At 50.4% G+C, this 25,870-nt stretch overlaps 1 protein-coding gene across 4 annotated transcripts in view; it reads right to left on the reverse strand.

The window, feature by feature from the left end:
* ARHGEF18 (Rho/Rac guanine nucleotide exchange factor 18) overlaps positions 1-25,519 on the reverse strand; it is a 48,428-nt gene extending 22,909 nt beyond the window's left edge. The window contains exons 1-10 of one of the 4 annotated variants that reach the window (XM_052801040.1): positions 25,137-25,519; positions 17,307-17,443; positions 16,319-16,818; positions 14,469-14,679; positions 13,497-13,611; positions 12,492-12,549; positions 12,233-12,277; positions 11,864-11,944; positions 11,354-11,459; positions 10,621-10,795 (exon numbers count right to left, since the gene is read on the reverse strand). In XM_052801040.1, coding sequence (XP_052657000.1) covers positions 10,621-10,795; positions 11,354-11,459; positions 11,864-11,944; positions 12,233-12,277; positions 12,492-12,549; positions 13,497-13,611; positions 14,469-14,679; positions 16,319-16,818; positions 17,307-17,321 — 1,306 coding nt within the window. In that variant the 5' untranslated portion in view covers positions 17,322-17,443; positions 25,137-25,519. Of the gene's footprint in view, positions 1-4,744; positions 4,819-10,620; positions 10,796-11,353; positions 11,460-11,863; positions 11,945-12,232; positions 12,278-12,491; positions 12,550-13,496; positions 13,612-14,468; positions 14,680-16,318; positions 16,819-17,306; positions 17,444-23,527; positions 23,631-25,136 lie in introns of those variants that run through there. The other 3 variants (XM_052801039.1, XM_052801041.1, XM_052801042.1) reach the window with 3 other exon arrangements.
* Positions 25,520-25,870: the final 351 nt, after the last annotated feature.

The following is a 25,870-nucleotide window of genomic DNA, read 5'->3' on the forward strand; positions in this document are numbered from 1 at the left end:
TATACTAGCTATTTCAGCGTTGATAAGGCCTCCACTTATCACCAGAAAATGAACAGCTTATTAAAAGACACGCCACAACAACAAACAACTAGTTGACAATGGAAACCTCTTTCCTCCTGAGACAAAGGAGCAAACTGTAGGACAAAAGGAAATAGAAAAAATTCTCCATGAGGTCAAGCTGGGCTGCATTCAAGTCTAGCTTACAGACAGGTTCCCTTCAGGGCAGAACAGGCACAGCGATGGAAGGAAGCGTTCTACAGCCACTGCCCTCCCACCTGGCCTGGCAACATCACCTCTTCTCTTGAAGTCCCCTTTATTCATCTAGAATTGTGTAATATAGTCATCTATAAACACTTTATCAAGCCTTAACTAGACTTTCATATTCCCTGACATTTACATATCTTCAGTGATTACATTCGATAGTTCTTTCCCTATTAATGATTAGTAGGACCAATTCTACTTCAAAAGCTTGTGTACTTTGTTAAGCTAACTGTAAAAGGGATATTAACTTAAAATTGTATTTCAATTTTAAAATCATGCACTTGCTCTGTTAAAGATAACAGCTTATATCACTCTCGGGAGGTATTTTTCACTCAATCAGCTGACACATCTAATAGTGCTATGTATTAGTTTCCTATGCTGCTGAAAGATTCTTTACACAACAGGAGAGAACATACTAGAAAACAGGAAAATGCTACAGAAAAGCCTCAGAAAACTGCAGTTGCATCCAAGGACCTGATTCTCCAAGAGTCTATTTGAAACACAATTAACTTAATGATTTCCAAGTGGCATTATTTTTGCCCATGTAAGAGAAGAGAATTTTGAAAACTGACAGAGGAATCAGACTGTTTTATAAGCATACTTCATTTATAAACCAGGCTCCATCTTTCCCTATTCAACACACTTTTGCAGACAGTGCTGAACCAACCACACTCCACTTAAGGATGAGAACAAGCATTCAAATACTAGTGAATTTGATTTCTTTTTTCTGCATGTAAGATCTCTTTGCATTCTTTATTCTTCTGGACAGCCTAATAGAGAACTGCAGGGGTCAAGAAAACAGTGAAGAGAGGAATGAGGGACAGAGGACAGTGAAGAAGTGACAGGAACCTGCACACATTGAGACTGATATATAAGAGCAGAGATACATATGAAGGGTTGTTATAGGTGTACAGAAATAATAGGTATCTAACCTTAGAAAACACAGATGGCCATCTAAAGAAAAGGAGCACTGGTAAACTCAAAACTGATGAAGAAAAATATTTTTGCATGTACCATCTCTAAGTGGTAGCATTTGGTCTTACTCATATCAAGAATTTGGGAAGGTGCAAAAATGAATTAGTTGTGTTGGCAAGCTCTTCTCAAACTGGAGAGGCACAGAAGGTATTCCTGAGAAAGACAGAGCTAAAACCTCAGAGGACTGCCACCCATGCTCTTCCCTTCCTCTTCCACATCTCCTCTCTCAGTCACTCACTGGAACTGCAAGAAGATTTATTTAGCAGGGAAAAACATATCTTCGAAAGGATTTGATTTCGACACAGACTAATGAGAAGGGCCACAGCTCTGGCTAGTGCTGACCAATTAAACTGACCTAGAAGGTCCAAGGATTTGGGTTACCTCGACTGGGTGGGAACAGAACCAGCACTACTAGAGCTAAAGGTACAACAGCAATTGATACCACACATAGCATGGAAACTAAGCAAACCCGCTATGGTTGTTTCTGGGCTTAAATCAACAGTTTTGGAACTAAGACTGAGAATTTTGGGAGCATCACATTATCCCGCATCTGCTCACTACAGGGATTGACGGTCGGGGCCTCTGAAGCATTTTGCATGGGCCAGTGCCAGCAATGACCTATTGCTCATTGATAGACTTAATTGAAACAGGGGCCTCATCCAGCAAAGAAATATTTAGGACCAAGAGGCTCATAAACATCATAGAAGATCCTGTTCACAACTGAGGGTAATTAAATTAGTATCTGGTATAATAAAAAAAACCTTCCCTTATTAATGAGATGCTTTCCCAAAGGCTCACAGAAACCAATTTACAACTTAAGAGCATTTTATTGGACAACACATTACAATGCCCAAAAGCATAACACTGATTCACAGTATGCAAGAGGGCAATGAACCTAGCTGAAAAAGGGCAGGCGAATACATTTTCTCCCCCAGCTGGAATATCTTCCAGTGGATCAGACACTGGCAATGTCCTATAAATGTCTTCCAGAATTGGATTCCAGGACAAATCTATGACTCACCAGATATTACGAGGATTATGACCCTGACCTTTGGTCTGGAATGGTACTGCCCAATAAAATAACTCTTAAAAGGCCATTTGCAAACAACTACAACTAACAGACAGATATGCTGTGATTAATCTAAAATAGAACTACTGAAATTTTTTTTTCCCTCAAGCATATAGTTTTTTTAGTGTTTTTTAAATGTCAGATTAAAAAAACCCCTTTAAAACAGCTAAGTTCAGGCAGAGACACCTTTTAACAGTGATTCTAATGATACAAGGAGCTCAAGCACTATTTTAATGCTAAGGATATATTCACCACCTATTAAATCCAACCAGCAGAAGCAAGCCATGGAGAAAATAGTTTTCTTGAGAAATTAATCATTTTTCTATATTCAGATGTCCGATGCTTCAGGGATCAAAGAGAATCTCTTCCCTCTTTCCTCACCCTTACACCATACAAGGTAATTCCTCTCTCTTGAACTGACAAAGGTAACAACTTGCATATGAATGATTAATACAGAACATAAAATCTGAATTTATATATAGAGATACACAACAGCTGAGAAACATTTCAAACAACTACAGCATTCCAGAAAAAGCAGAGTGACTTCGTCATAAATCTCCTTAAGAAAGAGGAAGAGTTTCAGTGGAACATGAAGAAGTTTCTGTATTCAGTAAATCCAGGTCAGGTATCTTCAGGAACTCAGAGCAGATTTAACTTTGTCCTAGTGGCTTTGGTGACCAGTGTTTACTTGTTTTGCTAACTCGCCTAATTAGGCAGAGGCAGAAACTAAAAACTGGAAGGGTGCAGGGTGATGTGATACTTCAGAAATAGAGACTGTCCATGCGATAGAGCAACAACACTAAATTATCAAGTTTCAGCTTCCCTGTTAAAGCATTCCTCTTTGTCTCCAAAATGAACCTATAATTACTTTCTCACTGTATCTGATTTTATTGTCAAAATATCAGATAGATGGATGGGGGGGGGGGGGTGTCATTCCCAGCACTGCAAGTTCTGGTGGCCTCGGGGTTTTCTTTAAGCACAGAAACCCAAATCGAACAAATTAAAACCTGATGTTTCTGTTTTTTAAACAACACGAAGTAAAATTAGCATATTATCCTAAAAGAAATATGAGTAACATTTCAATTGTCTCACACGGAACCCTTCCCCCATTCTACAGGAACGCTACAGAACTGAAGCAGCAACTATGACAATTGTAAAAGGTATTCAAAATATTTCATAGGTAAACATTAGGTGGAACTACAACACACAATGTCTGATGGCTCCTGTTTGAGAGCCATATTTCATGGCTTTACTTTTTTTACCATACCAAAAGGAAACTATTGCCTTATAACTTTATAAATTAAAAAAAAAAGAAGTGCCAAATAAAAAGCCACCTACAAAACTCATTCTTAAGAGAGGGGAGTGAGAAGGAACTGAGAAGCAGCCATTTCTCCTCTTGGTTTTACATATTAGACACAGAGACACTACAATAACAAAACCACAGCACAAAATCTTCAAACAGTATTCAGAAATTTTGCTTATTTATTAGAGCAGCAAAACCAAATACAGTACTAGAAACATTCAGAAAGCTATTTGTTTGAATCACTCCCTCTTTCCCTCCACCTGCTCCAAAATCCGTCACCGCTCCTAGCTCCTACTGGGGTTTCCTTTCCAGCACACACAAGCTAAGCTTACAATCCGGTATTATCTCCTGCTCCACTCCCTAATATGCCAGGGCTGGGGAATATTTAAAATGGCTCAGACATCACAATTGTGGGTAAGGAGTTTTCACCTTTTTTTTTCTTTTTTTCCTAACATACTTAAGGTCTTTTTACGCACATCCCAGACTTTTCTCACGGCTGCAGCCCCAGCGCTAGCAGTACGTGTGTAAGTAACCGAGAAGATGAGGCGCAGGATTTCATTATCACAAGCATCAGGATGCTCAGACCCAAGCTGTGGCATAAAGCGAACCAGTTTCACACGAGGCTGCACCAGCCCGCCTCCCTAACGCACACGGTAACATTTCAGCTCCTTCTCTAGCCCCTCAAAGGTAAAGGCTGCATCTTCTCAAGCTGCCTCCTGCCCCCCCGGTAAAGCCTTGAGCTGCCAACCTTGGGACGGCTATAAACCCTGCAGGATTTGTCAGGAAAAGGAAAATAAACCCGCTGGCCTGGCCAAACTGCCGGCGGAGGCCGGCCTTCTGTAACCCCCCGCTGCGGGACGTTGCTAGGCGGCAGCGGCCGGCGGGCAAGCTCCCTCCGCAGCTCCCCGCTGAACCCCCGCCACCCCCTCAGCACTGCGAAGCCCCGGGAGGCAGCCCTGTCCCGCCACAGGGACCGGGGACGACCGGTCCCCGGCCCGCGGCCTCCCACTGCCCTGGGGAGGGGGAGCTCCCAGTGCCGGGAGGGCTCGCTAAGGCCGGGAGCGGGTGGCATCGCGGGGAGCCGGGGGCCGAGGCTCGGGGCGCCGGCGTGACGCGCTGACAGCCCGGTCTCTTACCGGACTCCCCGGGGAGCCGCCGGTTGCACTCTCGGTCCCGGGAGCCGCCGCCACAGCAACAGGAAACGCCCCCGTGTCCCGGAAGCAAAAGGGAGACGAAGCTGCGCGCCTGCGCGTCACGGCCCGACTGAGGGGAGGGTCCCTTTCCCCTGAGGGAGGGCACGGGTCCCCCTCAGCCCGCGCTTTCTCCTCAGGGAGGGCACGGCCACCCGCGCTTTCCCCTCAGGGAGGGCACAGGTTCCTCTCAGCCCGCGCTTTCCCCTCAGGGAGGGCACGGGTCCCCCTCAGCCCGCGCTTTCCCCTCAGGGGGGGCACGGGTCCCCCTCAGCCCGCGCTTTCTCCTCAGCCCGCTCCTAGGACGGGGGAGGCGGCCGGAGTCGAGAGAGCCCCCAGGTTTCTCCCTGACGAGGGTCCCAGGCTGCCTGCCCCCAGCCTGAGAACCGCTCTGGCCTCTTCCCCAGCCCCAGCCGGCGGATGTAAACATCCCGCACCACAGGGCATCTGCAGGGGACCTGCCTTCCATCAGCGCCTGGCTGCGGCCGGAACAAAGGCGAAACAGACCCTTAACGGATGGGATGTAGCATCCCCAGTGACAGCTTTAACATGGTAGTTCATGTGTTTGGGCAGCGCCCGGGACTTAACTCTAAATAACATAATTCGTTATTAAAAGCCGGGTGGGATTTGCCATTCAAAACATGTTGACGTGTTTACAGCCACTCCTGCCGAGGGGAGGTTGGGGTGCCAGCTTCCTTATCGGCGAACGCGAGTGCCTGCCCAGGCCTTTGCAAATGACCCCTGTGCAGACAAACAGCGAAAGCGAAGGGGAATTATCTTCGCTATCAGCAGATTCATGCACTGACTTGTATAACTAAATTGCTTGCTGGAAAAAAACATCTTTTCCCCGACACCAATAAGATTTGACCTAGTGGTAGCACCGGGCTGCTGAAGTACTCCGTGCAGGGAGGAAAAATCAGAAAAGCTCATGACCTAACCTTACCTCCTGATCTATGATTCACCCTGAGGATTTACAGTACTGGTCTCCATCACAAGTTTGTCATACTTTAAATCATGCACATCCAAGTTGCCTGTCAAACTTGAAAATGCAACATATGTGATTACAAAACAAACTTCCCTCTCAAAATCCACCCTACAGCTTTCCCACGCTGCTTTGAAAGAATCTGCCACCATTTGGGCTGGAAATGTGCTGAAATCCTAGACTACCATGGGACCAATATTGTCTCTGCTTTCCACACTGTGACCTGTTTAATCGATTTTATTTTTCTCTTCATCTTATAGTTGCAAGCTTTTCAGAAATGTTCCCTTTTGTGCTGCTTCTGTACAGGACTTTTAGTACAATAAGGTCCCAGTCGTTTATTGGGCCCTCTCAGCACTACAGAGAAATAATCATTAAATAAAGCGATTTGGGGATAAACAGCTGGCTGTCACTTGGTGACAGATTAATCCTTAGACTTTGTGCTTCCCTATAATATAAAAGTAAAGCATTGCAGATTGCCCAACTACAGCTGTCATGGAGAGAACGTGCTGTGCTCATGTGGCTGGCCCCAGGGCATCTCCACAAAAATCAGTGCAAAATCTGGCACAGCAACCAGCTGAAAGACTTTGTAGCTTAGAGCTAAGGTTTGAATTGCAAAGAAGAGAATAGCGCCAACTTTCTAATCCTGTGTAATTCTATAATAACAAAAGATTTCTTACTGAATGAGTTGCAGGTAGATTACTGTCATGCAGCCTTATGCATTTGTCAGGCCAAGTGTACAAGATCCCGAGGTTTTATCAGGGAATGGAAGGAGCAGCACCTTGGAGATGTTCCAGATGAAGGCGATACTGCCCAGATATGAAAAGAAAGTAAAAAGCAGAAAAGGAAAAGCACTGAGAATAATATGTTCTTCAGCTTCCTTTTCTAAAACCTCTAGAGCTCGGCAGAGCCAGTTCTGTGTCAGCAGACTCATAGCTCAGTGTTTCCTCTGAAACCAGCGCTGCAGACCACTTTCACATTTGCTTTAGATCCTGCTTCATTGGCTTATAACCGCATTAACCCACAGCCTATTGCAGTCGCTCTGGTTTTGCCTGTTTTATTTGGACTCCTGTCAGTAATCATTTATTCCGAGTGGGACTCCCAGTCCATTTATCACTGTCATCAGGTTACAGCAGCCAAACCTCCTTTATCCCCCCAAAATAGAAGCTTTTTGGCAGCTCTGGCTCTCTCCAGAAATGCAAAGTTTCAGGTTTCCTGCTGCTTTTCACATTTCTCAGGACTCTGTGTGGGCTATGAGCAGAAATTTCAGGATAGAAAATCAAGTAATTCCTCCTTATTATAAGCCAAAAACTGTCTTCCTGTATTGGCTTATTGGTGCTGCACTGGGAATCCTAAAAGCAAAAGCAGGCAGGCACAAGTGCCAAATGAGAGGTGAATTTCAAGTCCAAACCAAAAGCCATTCTGGCCTCTCTTCCTTACAGATAAAGCAGCATGGGCGGAGGATGTTTGCCTGACAAACTGCAGAGACCTGCGTCCTCCATTAACCCACAGAACCGTTGTGAGAAAGGAAATGGTTCTCCAAACCTCTTTCACAACATGCCTTAAATAAGTCCTGGAGACTAGTTGTTACAGCAATTTGTTATAAATCAGCCCGTATACTGAAGCAGCCAGCAAGGGTCAGCCTAGGACAGGTGGACAGTCTGGTGTCCAGCACAGCCTGTATTGTTCAGGAAGATTCATTAAACTGAGCACCTTCTCTTAAAGAAGAGGAATTTGTCTGAAGCCTACCAAACGCTTTGGTTGCAGCTATAGGTTTCCTTTTGAAGAGGATGGCCAATCTGACCTCCCTATGGGCGGCAGGGCTCTATCTTTCCTGTAAAGTAATAGACATGTAACTCTCAACTAAAGAAGGTGTAGAAGATCCACCTCTACCCCAGCGCTCAAGCTCAAGTCGCTAGGAGGGAAGCAATCCTCCTGCCATCTGTATTCCACGGCATATCCTTGGCTCGCCTCCATGGCACAGCCTGCTTGGAGAGCTCTCCTCCTGTCAGGGCTTTCCTGGGACTCATCTAACTCCTGTTGCATAAACTCTGGAAGCATGTTTATAAGAGAGGATTAATTGAAGCACAGAACCTTCTCCACCCTTGACAGCAAAGGCTCAAAAGGAGCTTTCTCCATTTCCAGGTGAACAATAAACCTAGAGACTCGCAGCTCAAAGTTTACGTAACAGTGAAGTTTGGGTGGCCACTGTTGTCGAGATCCCAGCGACTGCAATCATTCCTCTTTGTTTTTCATCCCCTGCCAGGCTCCTAACATCACATCGGTGAGACTCCAAAACTGGAGCTGCAGAAACTCTCCTGCATCTATACTCTTGACACACACCACAGCCTCCTTCCCTGGGACACTTTCTACCATGTCGTGTCAGGATAGATGGGAGGAATCAGGTGGGAGAGGGAAACAGGTTACCATGTACAGGGCCACCCAGGCTGCCTACCCTCTTCACAGCTCATGTGCGTGTTTCTAGCAGTATGATGATTCCTCGTTCTGAATTAAAAGCAGAATTCCTCCTGCTGTTACTTTCTCTAATAAGAAGAGCTCTCACTCCTCTATTTCATCACAGCCATGGAAGCCACTAGACTTTCTGTGTCTACTGGACAGTGAAAAGAGCTCAGGCTTCCTAATCATTTCCCCATCCTTTCTCCCCCTGGCTTCAGCTCATCCCTTTCTTTAACCACCATCTTTTCTTGTTTTGTTTTTCTTTCTATGAGCCTGTTTTGTCTTCTACCACGTGGTGGTGCTGCAGTTAAAAATACCGTGGAGATAACATAAAGAGCAGCACCTGACCATGAGATGGACCCAGCGCTGGCCGAGGGCCGAAGCATATAGATGGTGAAATGTAAGTTCATTATGAGAAAACAAGAGGAGCAGCCAAATATCCTCAGATCCTGGCAGCAACTACAGCTCAGACTGAGCCCCGATAGAGCAGCTCACACTTCTGAAAAGTAGGGCTGCCACTCTGGCTACCCGGTGGCCCTGAAGCTTGCTTTTCAAGAGCCCTATCAGTGACTTGTCAGGAGACCACGCACTGCTCCTAGCTGCAATAACAGGAGCTAGTGATATCAACTATCAACTCTGCTGCCCAGAAGCAGCTCACAAAGGTTTCAGCCCAGCATAATCCAAATATAGGCACTCTCAGGCTAACACCTGTCACACAACAAGTCCCAATCCAGATCTGACCACAGACAGGCCATTAATTTTAACGAACATCTCAGAACCCCGACCAATTGTTCAGCCTCCGTTCAAGCCACCACAAAGGGAACACGCAACAAAGAGCTCTGCTGCTCTGCTACCCTGCCGCCCACGTTAGCCTGGGCAGCGTATCCCTGAGCAGCCCAGAAAGCCAAAGGAGATGTCACAGAGTCCCAAACACAAACCAGTTCCTCAGCGACCTTGGAGTTTTTCTCCTGAATGTTAGCAAGACTCAAGAACACAGATTCCTCACAGAAGGGCTGAGAAACAAGGTAAAACTCATGTCCAATCCCTGCGCATTTATGATGGACAACAATATGCTGAGCCATACTCCCATTTCAACAGCTAGGTCCAACTCCTTGCCCTCCAGATCACAGATCTCCATAGTGGTTGTCTAGAGAAGAATCACTCACACTGGCAATGACCTCAGCGTTCCCAAGACTATACAGAGCATGGCTCCAAGCTCTTGGTGCCCTGGGCATCAAGGACTGTCTGTATCCTCTCAGGTTCAGATATTTTTTGTAAAGCAGCATGCAGGACTGCAAACAGAGCCTCTGCTAGGAGGTTTCTCAGACAGGAATGACAAGGCATAACTCTGCCTTCTCTGGTAATATTTGGGTTCTCTCTAAATATCCACAAAGCACTTACTCTTATTCAGCTCCCTGCTTCCTACTTTTTGCTGTGACGCCTGAAAAATGTTCACTAATAGCCGGGCCTGTGGTCCTTTCCAATTTCCCTCCAGCTGCCCTGAAGGCAAAATACGCTTCATGCAGTGCATGTGCAAGGGCAGCCAGTTCTTTTATGCCTCACGAAGGTTTTACTGACCTTAAGAGCCTCTGACAGACCCTTACTGGAGAGCGAGCATTGCTTGAGGATACAGGGTAGAGAAAGAGAGCAATTCTCTCATTTCTAGAAGAATTTCTCTGCCCACAGACAATCCCTTGGGAATTAAATATGTTCTTCAGTGCCCTGAGTGCCTCAAAGAGGAGGGACAGGGTTTGTCCATCAGCCAAAGCCATGCAGCAATGCCACAGTGAATGCAGCGGGATGACAGAGTCCCATGCATGTTGGCAAAGGAGCAGCTGCCATTCCTGTGCACTACTTACATCTGAAAAGCAACAGTCTCACCCATGCAGGTCCTGGGAGGCACCATTTGACTTTTGTGTTAGTTAATAACGTTTTGGATGCTCTAGAAAGCCCTGTACCCATGCATAGGGCAGATGCTGAGCTGACACATCACTGCAGCTGTGAAAAACAGCCTGAAAGATCCAGCTTCGCTCAGGCAGAAGGGATATTTGCTTGGGCAAAGCAGAACATTGTGAAAAAAAAAATTATTAAAGGAAAAGTTGACCTAGAGCCCTCCTTGGGGGAAAGGGGCAGGAAATGGTCAAGTGGCCAAAGAAAATGAGGATAAACTATTGCCAAGCAGGATTTAGAGATCATTTAGACTATTTGGAGAAACAACCGAGCCAAGCCAAGCAGGGTGGTGGGGTACAGTCAAGCCAGGCAGAAAAGTGAAGCAATCCATGAGGCTGAGTTAAGCAGGCGAATGGCCGGCCTGGGCCGGAGCAGAGGCTGGGGAGTGGGATGCAGCCAGGCTGGGTCAGAGCCAGACAGTGACAGTCATACTCACTCAGGCACTGCAGACCACTTTTATTCACAAGAGGTTTGGCACACAGTGAGCAGCTGGTGCAACTGGAGAAAACCCCTGGCACAAGCTGGTGCCTATTGATCTCTTTCCACCTCTCTTTTGGCTCCTTTGTCTCTTTCTCCTTCTCTCTCTCTTTTGGCTGCTCTTTGTTCTTACCCTGGAAGGAGAGAAAAACACAGCTCCGTTACAGGCCTCATGCTGCCCACACATTTCTTTCCCCACTGGTAAAAATAAGCATGCAGAAAGCTGGTGCGCAGCAAGTACAGTGGGCACCTTTGTGCCTGAACCTTTGGGATGGTAATGCTTTTCCTAAGTGCCTTCCTAAGGCTTGGGCCAGTCCCTCCAGTCTCGGTCTATGTGTGATGAAGGGCAGGACGCAGCACTGCAGCACATGTCTGTGCCTCCACAGGCTCTCCTCCTTGCCACAGCGGGTGGTGCAGGCGGTCACCCAGCCAAAGCACTCCTCTCTTGGTCTGCACAACTCCTGCTAAGACAGCATGAGAGCAGCCAGAACATGCGCTGGAGCAAGGTGGGCTGAAAGTCGGGGATCACTCTGTCCAGTGCATTATGTTAGGGTTCACAGTGCATCTGCTGACCAATGTAGAGTCCTCAGCCATGCAAAAGCAATCCAACTAACTGGTCCCTGGGGTCAGATCTCCTTTTCTACTTGAAGTATTCAACAATTCCTTCTGCAAAGTCAACATCTCTCCCTCACCTTATCCTTCTGCCAGGATCCAGTGACTCGGCTCCGCAGGGAACTCAGACGTCGCATCACCTTCGTTCCTTTCTCTGCTTTATCACTTTTTCCACTATCTTCATTTCTGAAACAAGACCACAAATGTCTTAACTAAGGGGAAGTTAACTGGCCGAGCACAGTTCAAGGAGATCACTGATGAAGTTCAACCGAAGCATTATTACTTTAGGACCCCATCTCTGAGCTTTCCATCTCCTGGAGGATCTGGCTCAGCATCAGTCATGTCATTTATTAATGGGACACTTGAAAAAAAGGAACTGAACTTTCAAATTATTTGTGCAAATTCTGGCTATCTCTGTGTTTTTGTTCAGGGCCCTGCACAATGAGGCCCTGATCCTGGCTGAACCACCGCAGATACCAGTATCCTGCACACAGTATTAGCAGGGCAGTAAAGCTTAGATGGGGGAGGGGGCTCGAAATCAGTCTGCTCTGGGAACACAAAGTGTGTGGGTTACCGTCTGTCTCACTTACTCATTAGACAGGAACTCAAACCAGGTGAGGTTCTGCTGGGAAGAATCACTGCCTTCTTGCACACAAGCTCTCTGCTTCGCCCTGTGCAGGGAGAAGACATCAGACGCACAGCAAAGAACACAAGAGCAGAACTTTTGGGTCAGTGGAAAGGCTCATCTTTGGAGACAGGGTGGGAACATGTTTAGAGTTACAGAAGAGGCATGTGAAATGCTACTTCTCCTTGCAATTCTACCCTAGTTTCACTGGAAGAATAGAGTGATTCTGGTACCCTGGGGATTTGCACCTCAGAGGACCAAGTGTCATTTGCCAGGTGGGCCCTAGGCAGACCTACGACCTCCCCACCCACATCCCTCTCCCAGACACACTTACCCATGGTAATGTTTCAGCTCCTGAAGTACCTGCTGGACAATTAGCCTACCAGGGATGGGGCAAAAGAAAAGCGAGGGATTAGAACATGTCCTCACAAAGACATTCTGCAGCCCACAAAGCATCAGGTGCTGGTTTACTACCAACTATGCAGCTGTGCCCCAGCATGGAGTGGGATCTCCTTTGCTATTGCACCTCCAGTAGCTCAGATATACTCAAGAACCTCAGCCGTCTCAAAACTGCCAGGACTGACAATACCTACACGTGGTCTGGGGACACGTGGTCCTTCTCCAGCATCTCCAGAGCAGGGGGTTCAACACCTGGAACACAAAACACTCTCAGCAGTGATTCCGGTTTGCCTTTGCAGAGTACCATGTTCCAAGCTACGCAATTGGACCTCGTTAATCTTGCTGGGATATCTGCCTTTAATGGTGAGGGAGAAGTGCTGGGAGCAGTTAGGGAGGAAAAGACTGCACTGCATTTCTGTGAGGGAGATGAAGGCTACATCACTTATTCTGTGTTACCCCTCCCTTCTCCAGTCTGCATTAGTTTAACTTCTGAGGATCCTGCTTGCAGCCAGAGCATAGGAGCTGGCACCACCCCAGAGACCCTCCCCATGACAGCCAGCTTCCCCTCCACTTCCCAGGTGCTCTTAACAAGTCTCTGCATTTTGCTCTGGGGCAGTCTGCACAGGTAGGAGAGGTTAATGGATTCCAGCAGCACAGAGAAGGCCAAAATTAAGTTTACAGGAGCTAGGGTGCCTCTGTTTTTCTAAAGCTCTTCAGCTTTCAGTGCGGAAACCAGAACCTGGCAGCCTTGTCCCAAAGCCTGCTCCCCTGCCAACTGTGCGTGGTGGGTTAGTTAAGGGCACTGCTGTCAGAAGGGACCCGCACACAGACGATGTTTGCCCCATTCTTTGGGGTACAGCACAAAGGGCACATCTAAACCCAGGCAGATGAATCAGTGCCTTTTGTTCCTAGGAAACCATCTTTGCCTTGTGTGAGTAGGGAGTGACCAATGCACCAGCCACAGAGAGGTTATATAGCAATGTGTCACTGGGGAAGGACATGTCTGAGCTTAGACCACGCCATTAGCCAGGATCAGACTCAAAGTCAGCTTGACTTTTTATTTCAGGAGCTCCTGGGACCATGTAGAAGGGAAGGGCAGAGGATGTCTAGGCTTGCAGAGGTTACATCTCCAGTTTTTTATCTTCTTAATCACAAACACCTTGAACTCATTTAATGCCATATATATAGTCTATACCAACCTTCCACGGCTGGAAGAGAAGTGTCAAAACTGCAAGGTGTCTGAGGGGAGGCAACCGTCTCACAGACTGATGGGACAGACTTTGACCTCAGTCTCTTCCCGTTGCTGCCATGTTCCTGGAGAAGTAAAAAGTCATGGTCATCTTTGGTCCTTTGTGCACCAAGGGAGCCTCCGTCAGTGCACAGCATGGCTGGCAAGGTGTAAGGCAGGGAATCTTAAGTGCCAGCGATCATCCCTGCCTTCCCACAGCCTCCTACCCTGCATGCCCACCCTGGGAGCCCCAGGGCAGATTCTCTTGCTGTGTGGTTTGCTACCTGTGGTATATCAGAGCACAGGATTAGATCAAGACCCAAGATATCACTGGGAACAGGCTGACTCCTCACCCCTTCCCTCTCTTGTTTTGTCGGGGTTATGATGACAGGACACTATAAGGCCCAGCTGTTTGTTGGCTTCAGGTGTGGGCTCCAGGGAGGCTGGAGCAAGTGAGATTTGGTGCTGAAACCTTCTTAGGCAGTTTTCACTTTTACAGGACACGTAGCACTGTGATGCAATTGTCCTTTTAATATTAATTGAATCCAAAGATATTCTCCAGAGGAAAGCAGTGTGAGAGGGGGGTGACACTGCTGTCTTCAGCCACCTGACAAGAGGATGGAGCCAGACTCTTCTTAGAGGTGCACAGTGGCGGGACAAGAGGCAACAGGCACAGGTTACAGCAAGGGAAATTCCAGCTAGATATATGGGAAAAGGGGGCTGTGCATCAGCCAGCTCCCAGGGCCTTTATCCTGCAAGAAGGGGCAGTTTGTCCCAGAGCAAAGAAAGCCCATCCTTGCTGAGATTCCTGCAGACCTCCTGGCATACCTGGTTCAATGCTGGCATCGAAGGAGCCCAGCCTGCCGCTGACTCCTGCGTGGGTTGCCTTCTGCACCCCCAGCTTGCCCTGCTGCCAATACGCACACAGCCCTCGCACACTCACCACCTCCTCCAAGCCAGAGCTGACTGTGAGGTTCGGGCACAATGGCTCTATCTCCACTTTGATCACCATGCCACCCCTGCCGCTGCTCCAGGTTTCCAGTTCCCCTTTGGGCAGCTGAAGGGACACGCGAGGCTGTGGGCAGGACTGACTCCTCTTCTCCACATCCTCCTGCTCTGGGTCACTGCCCATCTCTGTGGCATCCAGGCTGAACCTAATTCAGGGAAGAGGAACAAGCCAGTTTAGCAGACCCCTGCCATTGTGCCAGGCATGGCACAGCCCCTGGAATGTCCTAGCCTTGGGTGGACAGTCCTAAAGAGCTCATGCAGCTGGGACAAGGAGAGTCACCACAGCAGGCACATGGAAAAGGAAATGCCAGGAAGCATCAGCCTGGACACCAAGTCCTGAGCCTGTTAAAAACAGCTTCCCTGGCTGCCATCAGCGAGTCCACGAGCTCCTTGGTCACCCAGGATGTTTAGTGCTGGATGGCTCTCGCTGATCTCTTAGCAACCCCTGAGACTGTGCAGCCACCCAGACAGCAGCCTGCTTCACCCACGTGAGAGCTGCTGCCCTGTTAGCTGCAATGCCAGGAAAGTCCCTCTGGGCATTTAGAAATGGCAGATGTTGTCGTTTATCGAATCTTCACTGTGGCATCATGTCATAAATCCTGCTCCCACTGGGGCCCAGCTTCGAGGAAGGAAAAAGAAATCCTTTTCTGGGAAATGAGGGGTGGACCAGCTCCCCCAGTGCCCCATGGTTTCCTGAACACCAAGTGCTGTTGCAGTGCCAACAACATAGGAGCAAAATGATGGATAGGGCTCAGTGGAAAATCTTACTCTCTGCATGGGTTCTGTCTGCAGATCACTGTCACTTCATTCCTGCTGCCAGAGACGGGCTTCAGGAAGCATTTGCTTAGGGGACAGCGGGGCATATTCCCCTTCCCTGGCCCCGTGCTCACACATGCTTAATCACCCAGCGAGGGGACCAAACAAGTCCCTGACACTGACAGCCGCTCTGTGCCGCCGTTGCTCATGTGCCTGTTACACAGCATAAACTGTGAATGATCCACGGCACATGGAACAACAATAGGTCTGAGAACCGAAGTCTGAGCTTGATAAAGAACTGCCAAGATCTCAGGCTGAGATAATTTTAGGGTACCTTATAAGGAGGAGAGATAAAAATAGTCCTTGCTGGCTTGCACCTAACTCCCAGTCATCTGCGAGATCAATACATTTGTCAGCAGGGAGAGCATGCATGTAGGAACCTGGAGCCCGAGGCATTCATGTGGTAGGAGCACAGGATGGCAGTAATGCCCGGTCTGGAAACCGTTCCCAGCCAGAGCTCAGCATCGTGCTACAAAATACACTCTCCTCGGCAGCCACGTGGAGGACAGAGGGCTAGACGACACAGCGGCAATTGCAGGCACAGGCCCCACCAAGCTGACTCACAGACAAGAAGAAAAAGGATTTGACAGAGCTCCCTTAATCCCTCTGAGGTGGGCAAAGTTCACTTTGAGCCAAAGGATGGAGGCCATCAGGGCAGCTGATGCTGTTCAAGGTTCCCTCCAGACAGAAAAGAGCTCTCCCAGATGAGAGATCCTCTTCCCGGTCCCAAGACTGGGAAAAGAGGGTCTTCCTACTGCCAAGGAGACATTAAAGCCTCTTGCTGCCCTAGCATCTGTTCCTCCACATCCCACCCAACATGAGCAGTAGGCGTCCAGCTGCTTTGGCAAATGCTGAGAAGTGAGGGAGACCACCCAGCAGCAGCTAGAGCTCAGGGCAGTGTGATCGCTCCAGCCTCATGCAGCATCATTGTACCGTATATATCAAATATTGCTCACAGTCCTGCTGTACCTGCGCTTGCAGTCCACAGGTGATAAAGGGCTCTCCCAGCTGTGCCTCCGAGAGGTAGACATAGATCTCACCAGCGTGGGGAAGGACTCCTTGGCCTTCTGCAGGTCCAGCTCTTTGTCTGCCTCTGCAGGACACTCAGAAGTGCTGGTACCATCTTCTGGCACCGCTGCACAGGAGCAAATGTGGCCTTTGTTCAGAAAGCGGCAGTCGGCCTCGCCGTAACGTACCGAGCAGGAAACGGGATTGGAAAAAGCAACATCCACAGACATTTTTCTCAGAGCCCCTGGTCTCTCTTCCAATAAGCAAATGGCAGACACAGCCTGGGCTGCTTGTTCTGGCTGCACTGCCGTCTCTGGTGCTGTTTTGGCAACTGGCGGGCTCAGGAGTCCCAGATCTCTGTAATACTCCGTGCCATGGAGAGCAGAGTCTGAGAGGAGATCCTCCGTGCTGCTGTGCAAGTCTGCTGCTGGGACATCCAGCTCTGTGGAAGATGAGTCCTCCTGCAAAGGCAGCGACAGCTTAGCCTGAGCACACAAATCCCATCTGAGAGCCTTGCACCCATCCTGCGAAGGGACACCTCCTGTGCAGAGCCGGAGGTGCTTTTCTTTCCTTTCTCATGGCAAACAGCCCACCACTGCTAGCAGGGCCAGGCCTGCAGCTGGGTTTCTCAAACCAGGCTTTCTAATAGTAGCACTGTCCTACCGCACCTCGCAGCCAGACCTGCCCCAGCCCCACCAGCTCGGCTTCCTCCAGTCCCCGAGATCTCTCTCTGCCTTATTCCCCCTAACGCCAATATAAAGCACACAGGTATGATTTTTCCCAGCAGCAGAAGCAATATAACCTTGTATTCCTTGGTAGTCTGGATCAGTACCCATTTCCCCCATTCTTATTCCACCATGGACCCCTCTGAATATGGTGCTGACCACCCAGTTTGCTGCCCCAGGCTCCTGCCTCGCATGGTGGTAGTGGAAGGAAAGAGGACACTTGCCTTTTGTTCAGCCATGCTGGTGCAGAAGGTGTCATCCTCAGCAATCAGGGATGGGAGGAAGCTTTTGGGGTTGGGATACTCCAAAGCAGGGGTGCTGTGGTCAGTGAATTCCCGTAAGCATGGCTTGCAGTCGGACCCTGCAAGACAGAGGAGGTCACGGCAGGTAACCAGATGGCTAGGAGGGATGTAAAATCAGCCACACACAGACAGGTGACATTAGGCAGCACCGAAATGCTCCACGTGGCCCTCTGCTCCCTCACTCCTTGCAGACAGGCACTGCCGGGCAATCTCAGGACCTCAGCAGTCTTGATCCTCTGGGAACCTGGTGCAGGGATCCCCTAACAGCAGAAACTTCATCCCTCAAGCCACAGCGTGTGCAAGGGCAGAGACCAGGCTTGAACTGTCCCAGCCAGACTTCCATAGGATGTCCTATGCTGCAGAGGCTGTTTCCACAGTAAAACAGAAGAGTTAAGCACATTTTGATGGCCGTTACTGACATTATGGACCTTTAAAGCAGAAATCTATGAATAAAAATACTGACAGTAATTTTGTTTTCATCGGTAAGGAATAAAGGATGCCACTGGGAGGGCAAATTAGAGGCACATTAGTGACTCCAGACAACACTGAATATGCAGAGCAATAGCGGGAGTGCATAATTCTCCTGGTGCCAGCTCACTTGTGTGGATTTTCCCCACGCAGGAGAGCGAAGCGAGTGTGAACCTGAGTGTGTATACACCATCTGATAACTCATTGAGAAACAAAAACAAGATCTGGACGTGTATCATGGTACAATAGATCGTCCAGCTGACTGAAGCACATTCCTATGTAACGAGACACACTGTAAACGTTAGCCATGATCTCTAAACCATCGCATGACTCACGGAGGCCTTTTATTCCTTCGAGATACATACAGCTGAGGCGAATGGAAAATAGCCAGGCTGTTGGCCGAAGCACCGTGGTGGATCTCTGAAGATGCAGAGAACAATAGCAAGAGACTGTAAACGGCCATATCTATCCAGTGGGAAAAACGGCAAGAAACTGCTAGAAACCCATCATACTCCAGGAAAGCCAAGTATAAAAACATTAATATGAGGAAGATATTGTTAAAAAACACACTCTTGGAAACCTTGCATCCTGCTGTGGGTTTTAATGCTACACAATGCAGCCAGAAATTGTGCGGTGCCAAGTAGAAAAAGGCAGCAAACGTGAGGGAGAGTTTGGATGTTTGTTCCTTGGATCCCGCTGCACACTGCAGATGCCAGATTTTCTGTTTTAAGGAGTGTTTGGTGTGTTTAAAAGTGTGCGATAACTTCAAGTGAGGGTCTATAAATAATAGGGAAAGAAAACACTCTGTGAAGGCACTATTTTAATTAAAGGTTTTCTAACTATAAGAGCAGGGAAAATTTGGAACAGCGTCTCTAGCAAGGGTGTAGAATTTATTTCACAAGACATTTTTAATTAATAGACAAATTGCTGCCCAGGATGCCCTTGAGCCACATCTATAATGCTCTATCTGTAAAACCGGCAGAGGTTTAGTGAGCTATTGAACATCACCTTTTGCTTTCCTCAGATGCACCTGGATTGCCTCTCTTCAGCTTGCAATCAAAAATCAGCATTTTGAAGTGAATACACATTTGAACCAGGGCAGGTTTCGGCATGAGCTTGTAGGAAACAGCAGCCAAAGATGTCAGTGGGCAGTAAAAGCCACTGAACCCCCAAAACAGGGCTGGGGTGAAGGCTAAAGTAGAACGGACTCAAGGGGAGCAAGCAGGTGGCGGGGAGGGTCCCAGGGGGACAAGAACAAAGTCTTCCCCTCTTACAAGTCCAAGGAAGGAAGGAAAAGGACATTCCCTGCTCTCGCCATCCCTTGCAGCAGTGAACTACCCGCAGAGAAAGCGGCAAAGCCCGGAGAGGCAGCAGGGATGTAGCTGCAGGAGCTGACAAGCGCTGTGGCCTGACAGAGGCCAGAGCCCTGGCCCGCAGGTTTAGCTAAAACAAAGATTTTTTTTCCTCCCAAGCAGAGTCCGGCCGTTCTGCCAAGGCTACGCTGGGCCTGCACCAGCCTCCAGCCTGCAGCTCTGAAGTGGATCCCTGGAACAGAGTCAGCTCCTCGGAGGCCTGGAAAATATTCCCTGTGCTCTGCCTGTGCCACGCAGGGCTCAGGATTTGGCCAAGACATAGGCTGCAGTCAACAGACCCCCTCCAGGCCCACCAAATGACTTCTATCCTCCTCGGAGACTTCAGACGCTCCCATTCAACGCGCGATAAATCAGGTTTGCAGCCAGCCACCGGTGAACTCGGCGGCAGTGGCTGTTAGGCAACAGCACGTGGCGCACACGGGGCTACAGCAATGGGGAGACCATTTTAGGCAATGTGTGAGCACCAGACATGACAATTCGGGGCTCCCCGCGTCTAACGCCTCCGTCGGTTGCTGCTGGGCTGGCACCGTGTATAGAGCCGAGCTGTTTGGACACTTGGGCAAGGGGGGGCTGCTGGAGGGGCTCACGGGGAAAAACTGGTTTCAGGCATCAGGTTGTGGCATGATGAGCAAGGAAGGACCAGCGTGGAGTACACACGGGAGGAAGGCACGTCTGGGGGGCTGTGAACATCCCTATATCCATGATCGAGGTGGTCACCCATATATCGTAGAATCATAGAATGGTTTGGGCTGGAAGGGACCATAAAGATCATCTCGTTCCAACCCCCCTGCCATGGGCAGGGACACCTTCCACTAGACCAGGTTGCTCAAAGCCCCAGCCAACCTGGCCTTGAACACTGCCAGGGATGGGGCATCCACAACTTCTCTGGGCAACCTGTTCCAGTGTCCCACCACCCTCATAGCAAAGAACTTCTTCCTTACATCTAATCTAAATCTACCCTCTTTCAGTTTAAAGCCATTAACCCTTGTTCTATCACTACATGCCCTTGTAAAAAGTCCCTCTCTGGCTTTCTTGTAGGCCCCTTTAGGTACTGGCAGGCTGCTCTAAGGTCTGCCTGGAGCCTTCTCTTCTCCAGGCTGAACAACCCCAACTCTCTCAGCCTGTCTTCACAGGAGAGGTGCTCCAGCCCTCTGATCATCTTCATGGCCCTCTTCTGGACTCACTCCAACAGGTCCATGTCCTTACGTTGGAGGCCCCAGCACTGAACGCAGTACTGCAGGTGGGGTCTCATGAGAGAGGAGTAGAGGGGGAGAATCACCTCCCTGCTGGTCACGTTTCTTTTGATGGAGCCCAGGATACGGCTGGCTTTCTGGGCTGCAAACGGACATTGCCAGGTCATGTTGAGCTCCTTGTCAACCAACAACCCCAACTCCTTCTCCTAATAGCTTCTCTCAATCCACTCATCACCCAGCCTGTATTTGTGCTTGGGATTGCCCCGACCTACGTGCAGGACCTTGCACTTGGCCTTGTTGAACTTCACAAGGTTTGCACGGACCCATCATACCAGCAAGTATGGCAAACTCTGGAGCCCCTGGAGTCTCCTGGACTCCGTGCTCGAGCCTGTTTGGAAGGACCCACGCTCCGTCTACCTGCGGCGTGGTGGTAAGGGGACGGAGCATCTCGGCTCCCCAGGCATCGGCAGACAGCAGCATTCACCTCTATGCAGCTAAAGCTGAAGACGAGATGACAAAATGACACTTTCAAGAACATACGCTGTTTGCTTTAGGAGAACATTAAGCAGATTAGGTATTGCAGTTGCTTAATTCGCCTCTGGCCGGGAACCATAAAAGGTTATTGCTGCAGGGAGCAGCCTCATCAGAGGAATTCCCAGGGCAGAGCCGGGGAGGAAGTGTCGCTGGCTGAGCCAGGCAGGTCCCGGCACACGAGTGGGGCTCTGCTGCACTTTGCCAGAACTTCCCGGCAGGCAAAACATGATGACTCTGGGCTTCTGCGTGGGGAGGAAGGAAGTAGTGACAGCGTTCACTGCATGTGACAGCCTGGGAAAGTCTTGGGGGTTTTGATGCCATGGGGACAGTGGGACCAGCCAGCAGAGCTGGTTTGTCTCGAGGAAGAAAACTCCATGCTGCTGTAACTGCATGCAAGGCCATTGGGAGCCTAACAAAGATTTTAATACTTCCAATTCAGACCTACAGTCAAAACCTCCCTCCTGCAACTGCCTCTGCTGATTTCCCTTGGATGAGCCCGGTCGCTGGAGACGCACCCGCAAGCGTCACGGTGGGAGACAGCACCAGAGCAGCCAGCGCTGGAACAAGCTCTGCCAGCAGTGGCCCGTCCTCACCTGCCTGCTCCGCTGCTCGGCGCAGGATGCCGCAGGTCCCCGAGTGACCCTGGAGCCAAGCTGGCGCTGGCGGGGGAAACGTCAGAGGAAACACGGATGTGAGCTCTCACCATGCAGATCACATCCTCCAAGCATCAAACACCCTCTGCATTTTCACTGGGGAAAGGTCACACCAAACGCAGCGGGACAAAGGCACCGGTCAGTTCTGCTACATGAAACAATCCCAGGAGGAAGGAAAGACCAGAGCGTCTGGGCATTTCCCAGCAATGGGGTAGAGATTGTTGGGAAACTACAGAGACCATCACAGACAAGAAACAAAAATTATTCTGTCTCCTCCTGGCTCCTGCCCTGCTGGCCCTGCACCAGCTGCCCTTTATGTACCGCTGTGCAGGATGTCCAGAGCTATAGGGTAAAAACCTCTGTAAAGCAAGTGCTAAACTCGCTGTGCCAAAATCGGATGAAGTGCAGTCCTTCGCCTGGTCTGGGCCCCACATCATCGGCCGTTGGCAGCGGTGGGGATTGGCTCATGCGGCCCAGGCTGGAGGAGGGGAGAAGATAAGCTGTCCAACACTGTAACATACTGTACAGCGAGCTGCTGTCTTATCACTGCATTTGGGGCCTGGGTTTTGGGCATGAAGGGCCAGGAGAGCGGGGAGCCAGCACAGTCCTCAGCTCACTCTCAGCCGAAGGGTCTCGGGGGGCCTGAGGGGGATTTGCAGCCCCTCTGATACTCTCCCAGTCACGAGAAAGAGTCACTGTGCGGCTTCTTCCTCCAGTGACTCTGCTAGGCACTGAGGGAAGGTCCCACGTGGACCGGTGAGTGCCACGGTACAGAAAGCTAGTGCCAGGAGAGGAGCTGAGCGAGACCCAAAAGTTTTGTGCTAACAGCACAAGCCCCAGTGGGACAAATTGCTCTGCAAGCACATGCTGGCGGGAGAGGGCTCTACCGAGACACTCTCCAAAGCAGTCAGTGCTTGCAAGCACTGCGAGGCTGATTTATTTCGTATAGAAATTAGCCCACCTGAGCCTTCCCAGTGAGCCCATGACTGCCCCAGCTGGCACAGCACTGGGGAGGTTGGAGTGGGGTGTCTTAGCCAGGGCTTGGGGGAGCTGCTCGGGGCTCACCACAGATCAGAGCCTGCATGGCCCTGCCTCCTGCTCTGAATTAACCTTCCTTTGACCATTCGGTTTGGATCTTGGGCTCCTGCACATCCACATCGGAAGAGAACTGGGAGGCAGGAGAATAAGGAGGGAGAAAGAGTATCAAGAGCTGTAATGCCACAGATAAAGGTACCCAAAGCATCAGCCTGAAGACAGTATTTGCAGGTGAGGACAGCAGTGTCCAGCTCCTCCGGGACTGCAAACGTCCTGCTTCCCGGGGCTCTCGCGTCCCTCTTTCCAAGTCACGGCACTGCATGCAGGAATGAGGCCAGTTCACACCATTGCTGGCATTTCCTGTCCCTGCTGTCGGACACTGTGAAGCCCAGCCAGTGCCACACAAACCACCATGGCTCAGACTGTGCTCCGAACACGGGGGGGTCTGCTCGTCAGCCCGCTCAAAAAGACTGGAGGAATCTTTTCCGCAGCATCTGCTCAAACACCAAACTCTCGACATAAGGCTCAGCCCTTGCCAGGCAGCCGTGCAGAGACAGCTGTCTGCAAACACCGGGACCTCCAGCTCACTGGCAGCAATGAAACAAATTTATTACAAAACCAGAAGGCTGATATTTAACCCATTACCCAGCTCCTGAAAGCATTTATGTGCCTTGAAAAGACGACAAAACGGAAGGAAAAGCGTTATCTGAAACTTATGCAGTGTTCCCTGCAGAGAAGAGCGGGGTGCACCCAACACCAAGCCCTGCCCGAGGACCCCAGCGCTCTTTGCTACCTGCTCATCCAGGACAGGCTCTCCCGACCGCTCTGCAGCAGCCCAGCTCCCGACACATGGCTCAGAACTCTTTCCCCGCACACAAGGCCATTACCTCGCTTAAAGGACCATCTCTTCTTCCAGCGCTTCGAAAATGATGGCCAGGAGTGGTTGAGCAGCGAGTCTGACATTTGGGAGCCCTCCGAGCCCTGTGCAAGGTATAACCCCAAGCAGGAGACAACAGCACGGAGCACGGCAGAGCTCAGCGCGGTCTAAGGCAGCACTGCAGGCTGCAGCCCAGGGGCTGCCAAGGGGGGAGTGGAGAAGCCAAGTGTTTTGTCAGAAGTATCAGCTGATGGAAGCTGTAGCCAGAGAGAAATTCCTGGTCTCTGGCGTTCCCACCTGTGTGACGGGTCAGTGACTTCCTACAGCGGGGCTTGGGGTTTAGTGGCCCCGGAGCGCACACAGCCCCTGAATGTTGCTCAAGGCTTGCAGATAGAAACAGAAAACAAGCTGTTAACACACCACAACCCCCTTCCCCTCTCTGCCAACACCTCCCTGCTCCATTCATGACTATCAGCTGTCAGCCTGGCAAACCATCACCTTTAAGGCAGTTCTGCAGGGGCAGAACCTTCACCTGGGTAAGTCACCTTCACCTTCAACGCAAAGTAAGAGTTAAGACCACAGGCTTGATATTTGCACCTTGGCATTGTTTTCAAGTGCTATGGCAGAGCCTCTGCAAGGGAAAGGGCGAGACCCTGTCCGTCCGCAACATCAGCATCATCTTGTAGCTCACAGCAAGTCCCCATCCCCTGGCAAGGACCTTTCTCCAAGCCCTTCTCAGCTCTTCCACATAGGGAGGCAGGTGGGAGCTATCTCAGCTATCTCCAAAATGCCCCAAGAGACTAAACTCCCCATCCCGAGGTCTCCAAGCCCACTGCTCCTGATCGGCACCAGCCCCCAGATCAGACTAGCTCCAAACTTTGCTCCCAACCCCTCGATTAGGCTGAAGAAGCCAAGTTTTACCCCTGTGCAGCTGCTGGGCTCCTGGGCCAGACCGAACCTTCTCCCACTGTTCGGCTCACTCTTGTGGCCTCGCTCAGCAGAGCCCAGCCACTTTGGGAATGGCCACAGGCACTTCCACAGCATAGAGCCCACTCTAGGCTGGTGTTTTGCAAAGGCAAGTGGTGAAGAGCATTTTCCTCGCCTGGCCACAAACCTCAAAGCGTCATCTGCCCAGCAGAACCCTCCCCACATCCCCTCTGCTTTGATCTCCCCGACAACACGGGGGCCCAGCCCTGGAGTGGACAGTTTGGAGGGGGATTCGGGGGACCCAGGCGCAGACCCCTCTTGTGTCCTGCCCAAACCCAGCTATGGGCAGTGCCAAGGTGTCCTTGCAAACCTTCAGCTGCAGCACAGCAGCAGCAGGAGCCAAGAGCAGCACCCACAGGGTGTTCGGCCACCCCAGAGCCAGCCACGGGACACGCTGTGGGTTAAACCCTGACCTCATCTCCTCCTCTTCACTTGCAGCAGAGTGAAGCTCCTTGTAGGCTGGAGGCTCCCCAGCCCATGTTTTACCTTCAAGTGCGTGCAGGGGGGAGGCTGAATGGAACCCAGCACTTGGACTTTTGGCTTCAAAACAAGCTGCTTCCTCCCAATGCCTTGAGGAAGATGAGCGACAACCCCGTTGTCGTGGGATGGAGCTCGTGCAGAGGGAGACTTACCCGGAGGGCTGGAGGCATCTCTGTGGCGGGTTCCCCGTGCACGCTTGCACCTGACAGCCCTGGCTTCTTCTCCAGCTGCTGGAGCAAAGCAAGAAGCGGAGACTCATCGGGGAAGAAGCAGCTGTGCGGCCGGTTTGCTCACGAGGGCCTCTGGCTCAACCATCTCACCGCTTCCCCTTTCCGATGGCACAAACAAACCCGCTTCTCCCATGCTGCAGTTCCTTCGACAGCAGCCCCGGTGCTGCCCCGGCACTCGCTCCCACCCTCGCGGGGGTCGGGGCTCTGGGAGAATCCAGCAGAGTCACCCGGGTTGTCGTGCACCCCAAAGTGCCTGGTGCAGGGGCCCGGAGAGCTGCTGAACCAGAGATGGCTGCGAGGACAGAAACTGCCGCAAACTGCTTCCTGTTCCGTTCAGAGAAAAACCGCTTGGTTTGTGCCATGAGAGCCTGGTACACGCGGGCTGCGCCCACGGGCTCGTTGCACCGTTGCTCGTTAGCCTCCTGCCAGGGGCAGCGAGGCCTCACACAGGGCTCCTGTTATCGAGTCCTTTGTCTTCGCTGTCGTGGGTTGACTTTGGGCAGCAACAGAGATGCTGAAGCCCAGCAGGTCTCAGTCTGACACGGGGTGAAGTAATAGCAGAGCACAGAAATGCCTGTGCTGGCCATATTCACCTGTGCAGGTGAGAGACAGGCACTTCAGCTCCCAAAGCAAGCGGGGCGATCCCTCTGCCCAGC

The sequence above is a fragment of the Harpia harpyja genome, chromosome 11, assembly GCF_026419915.1.
Source record: "Harpia harpyja isolate bHarHar1 chromosome 11, bHarHar1 primary haplotype, whole genome shotgun sequence".
NCBI lineage: Eukaryota > Metazoa > Chordata > Aves > Accipitriformes > Accipitridae > Harpia > Harpia harpyja.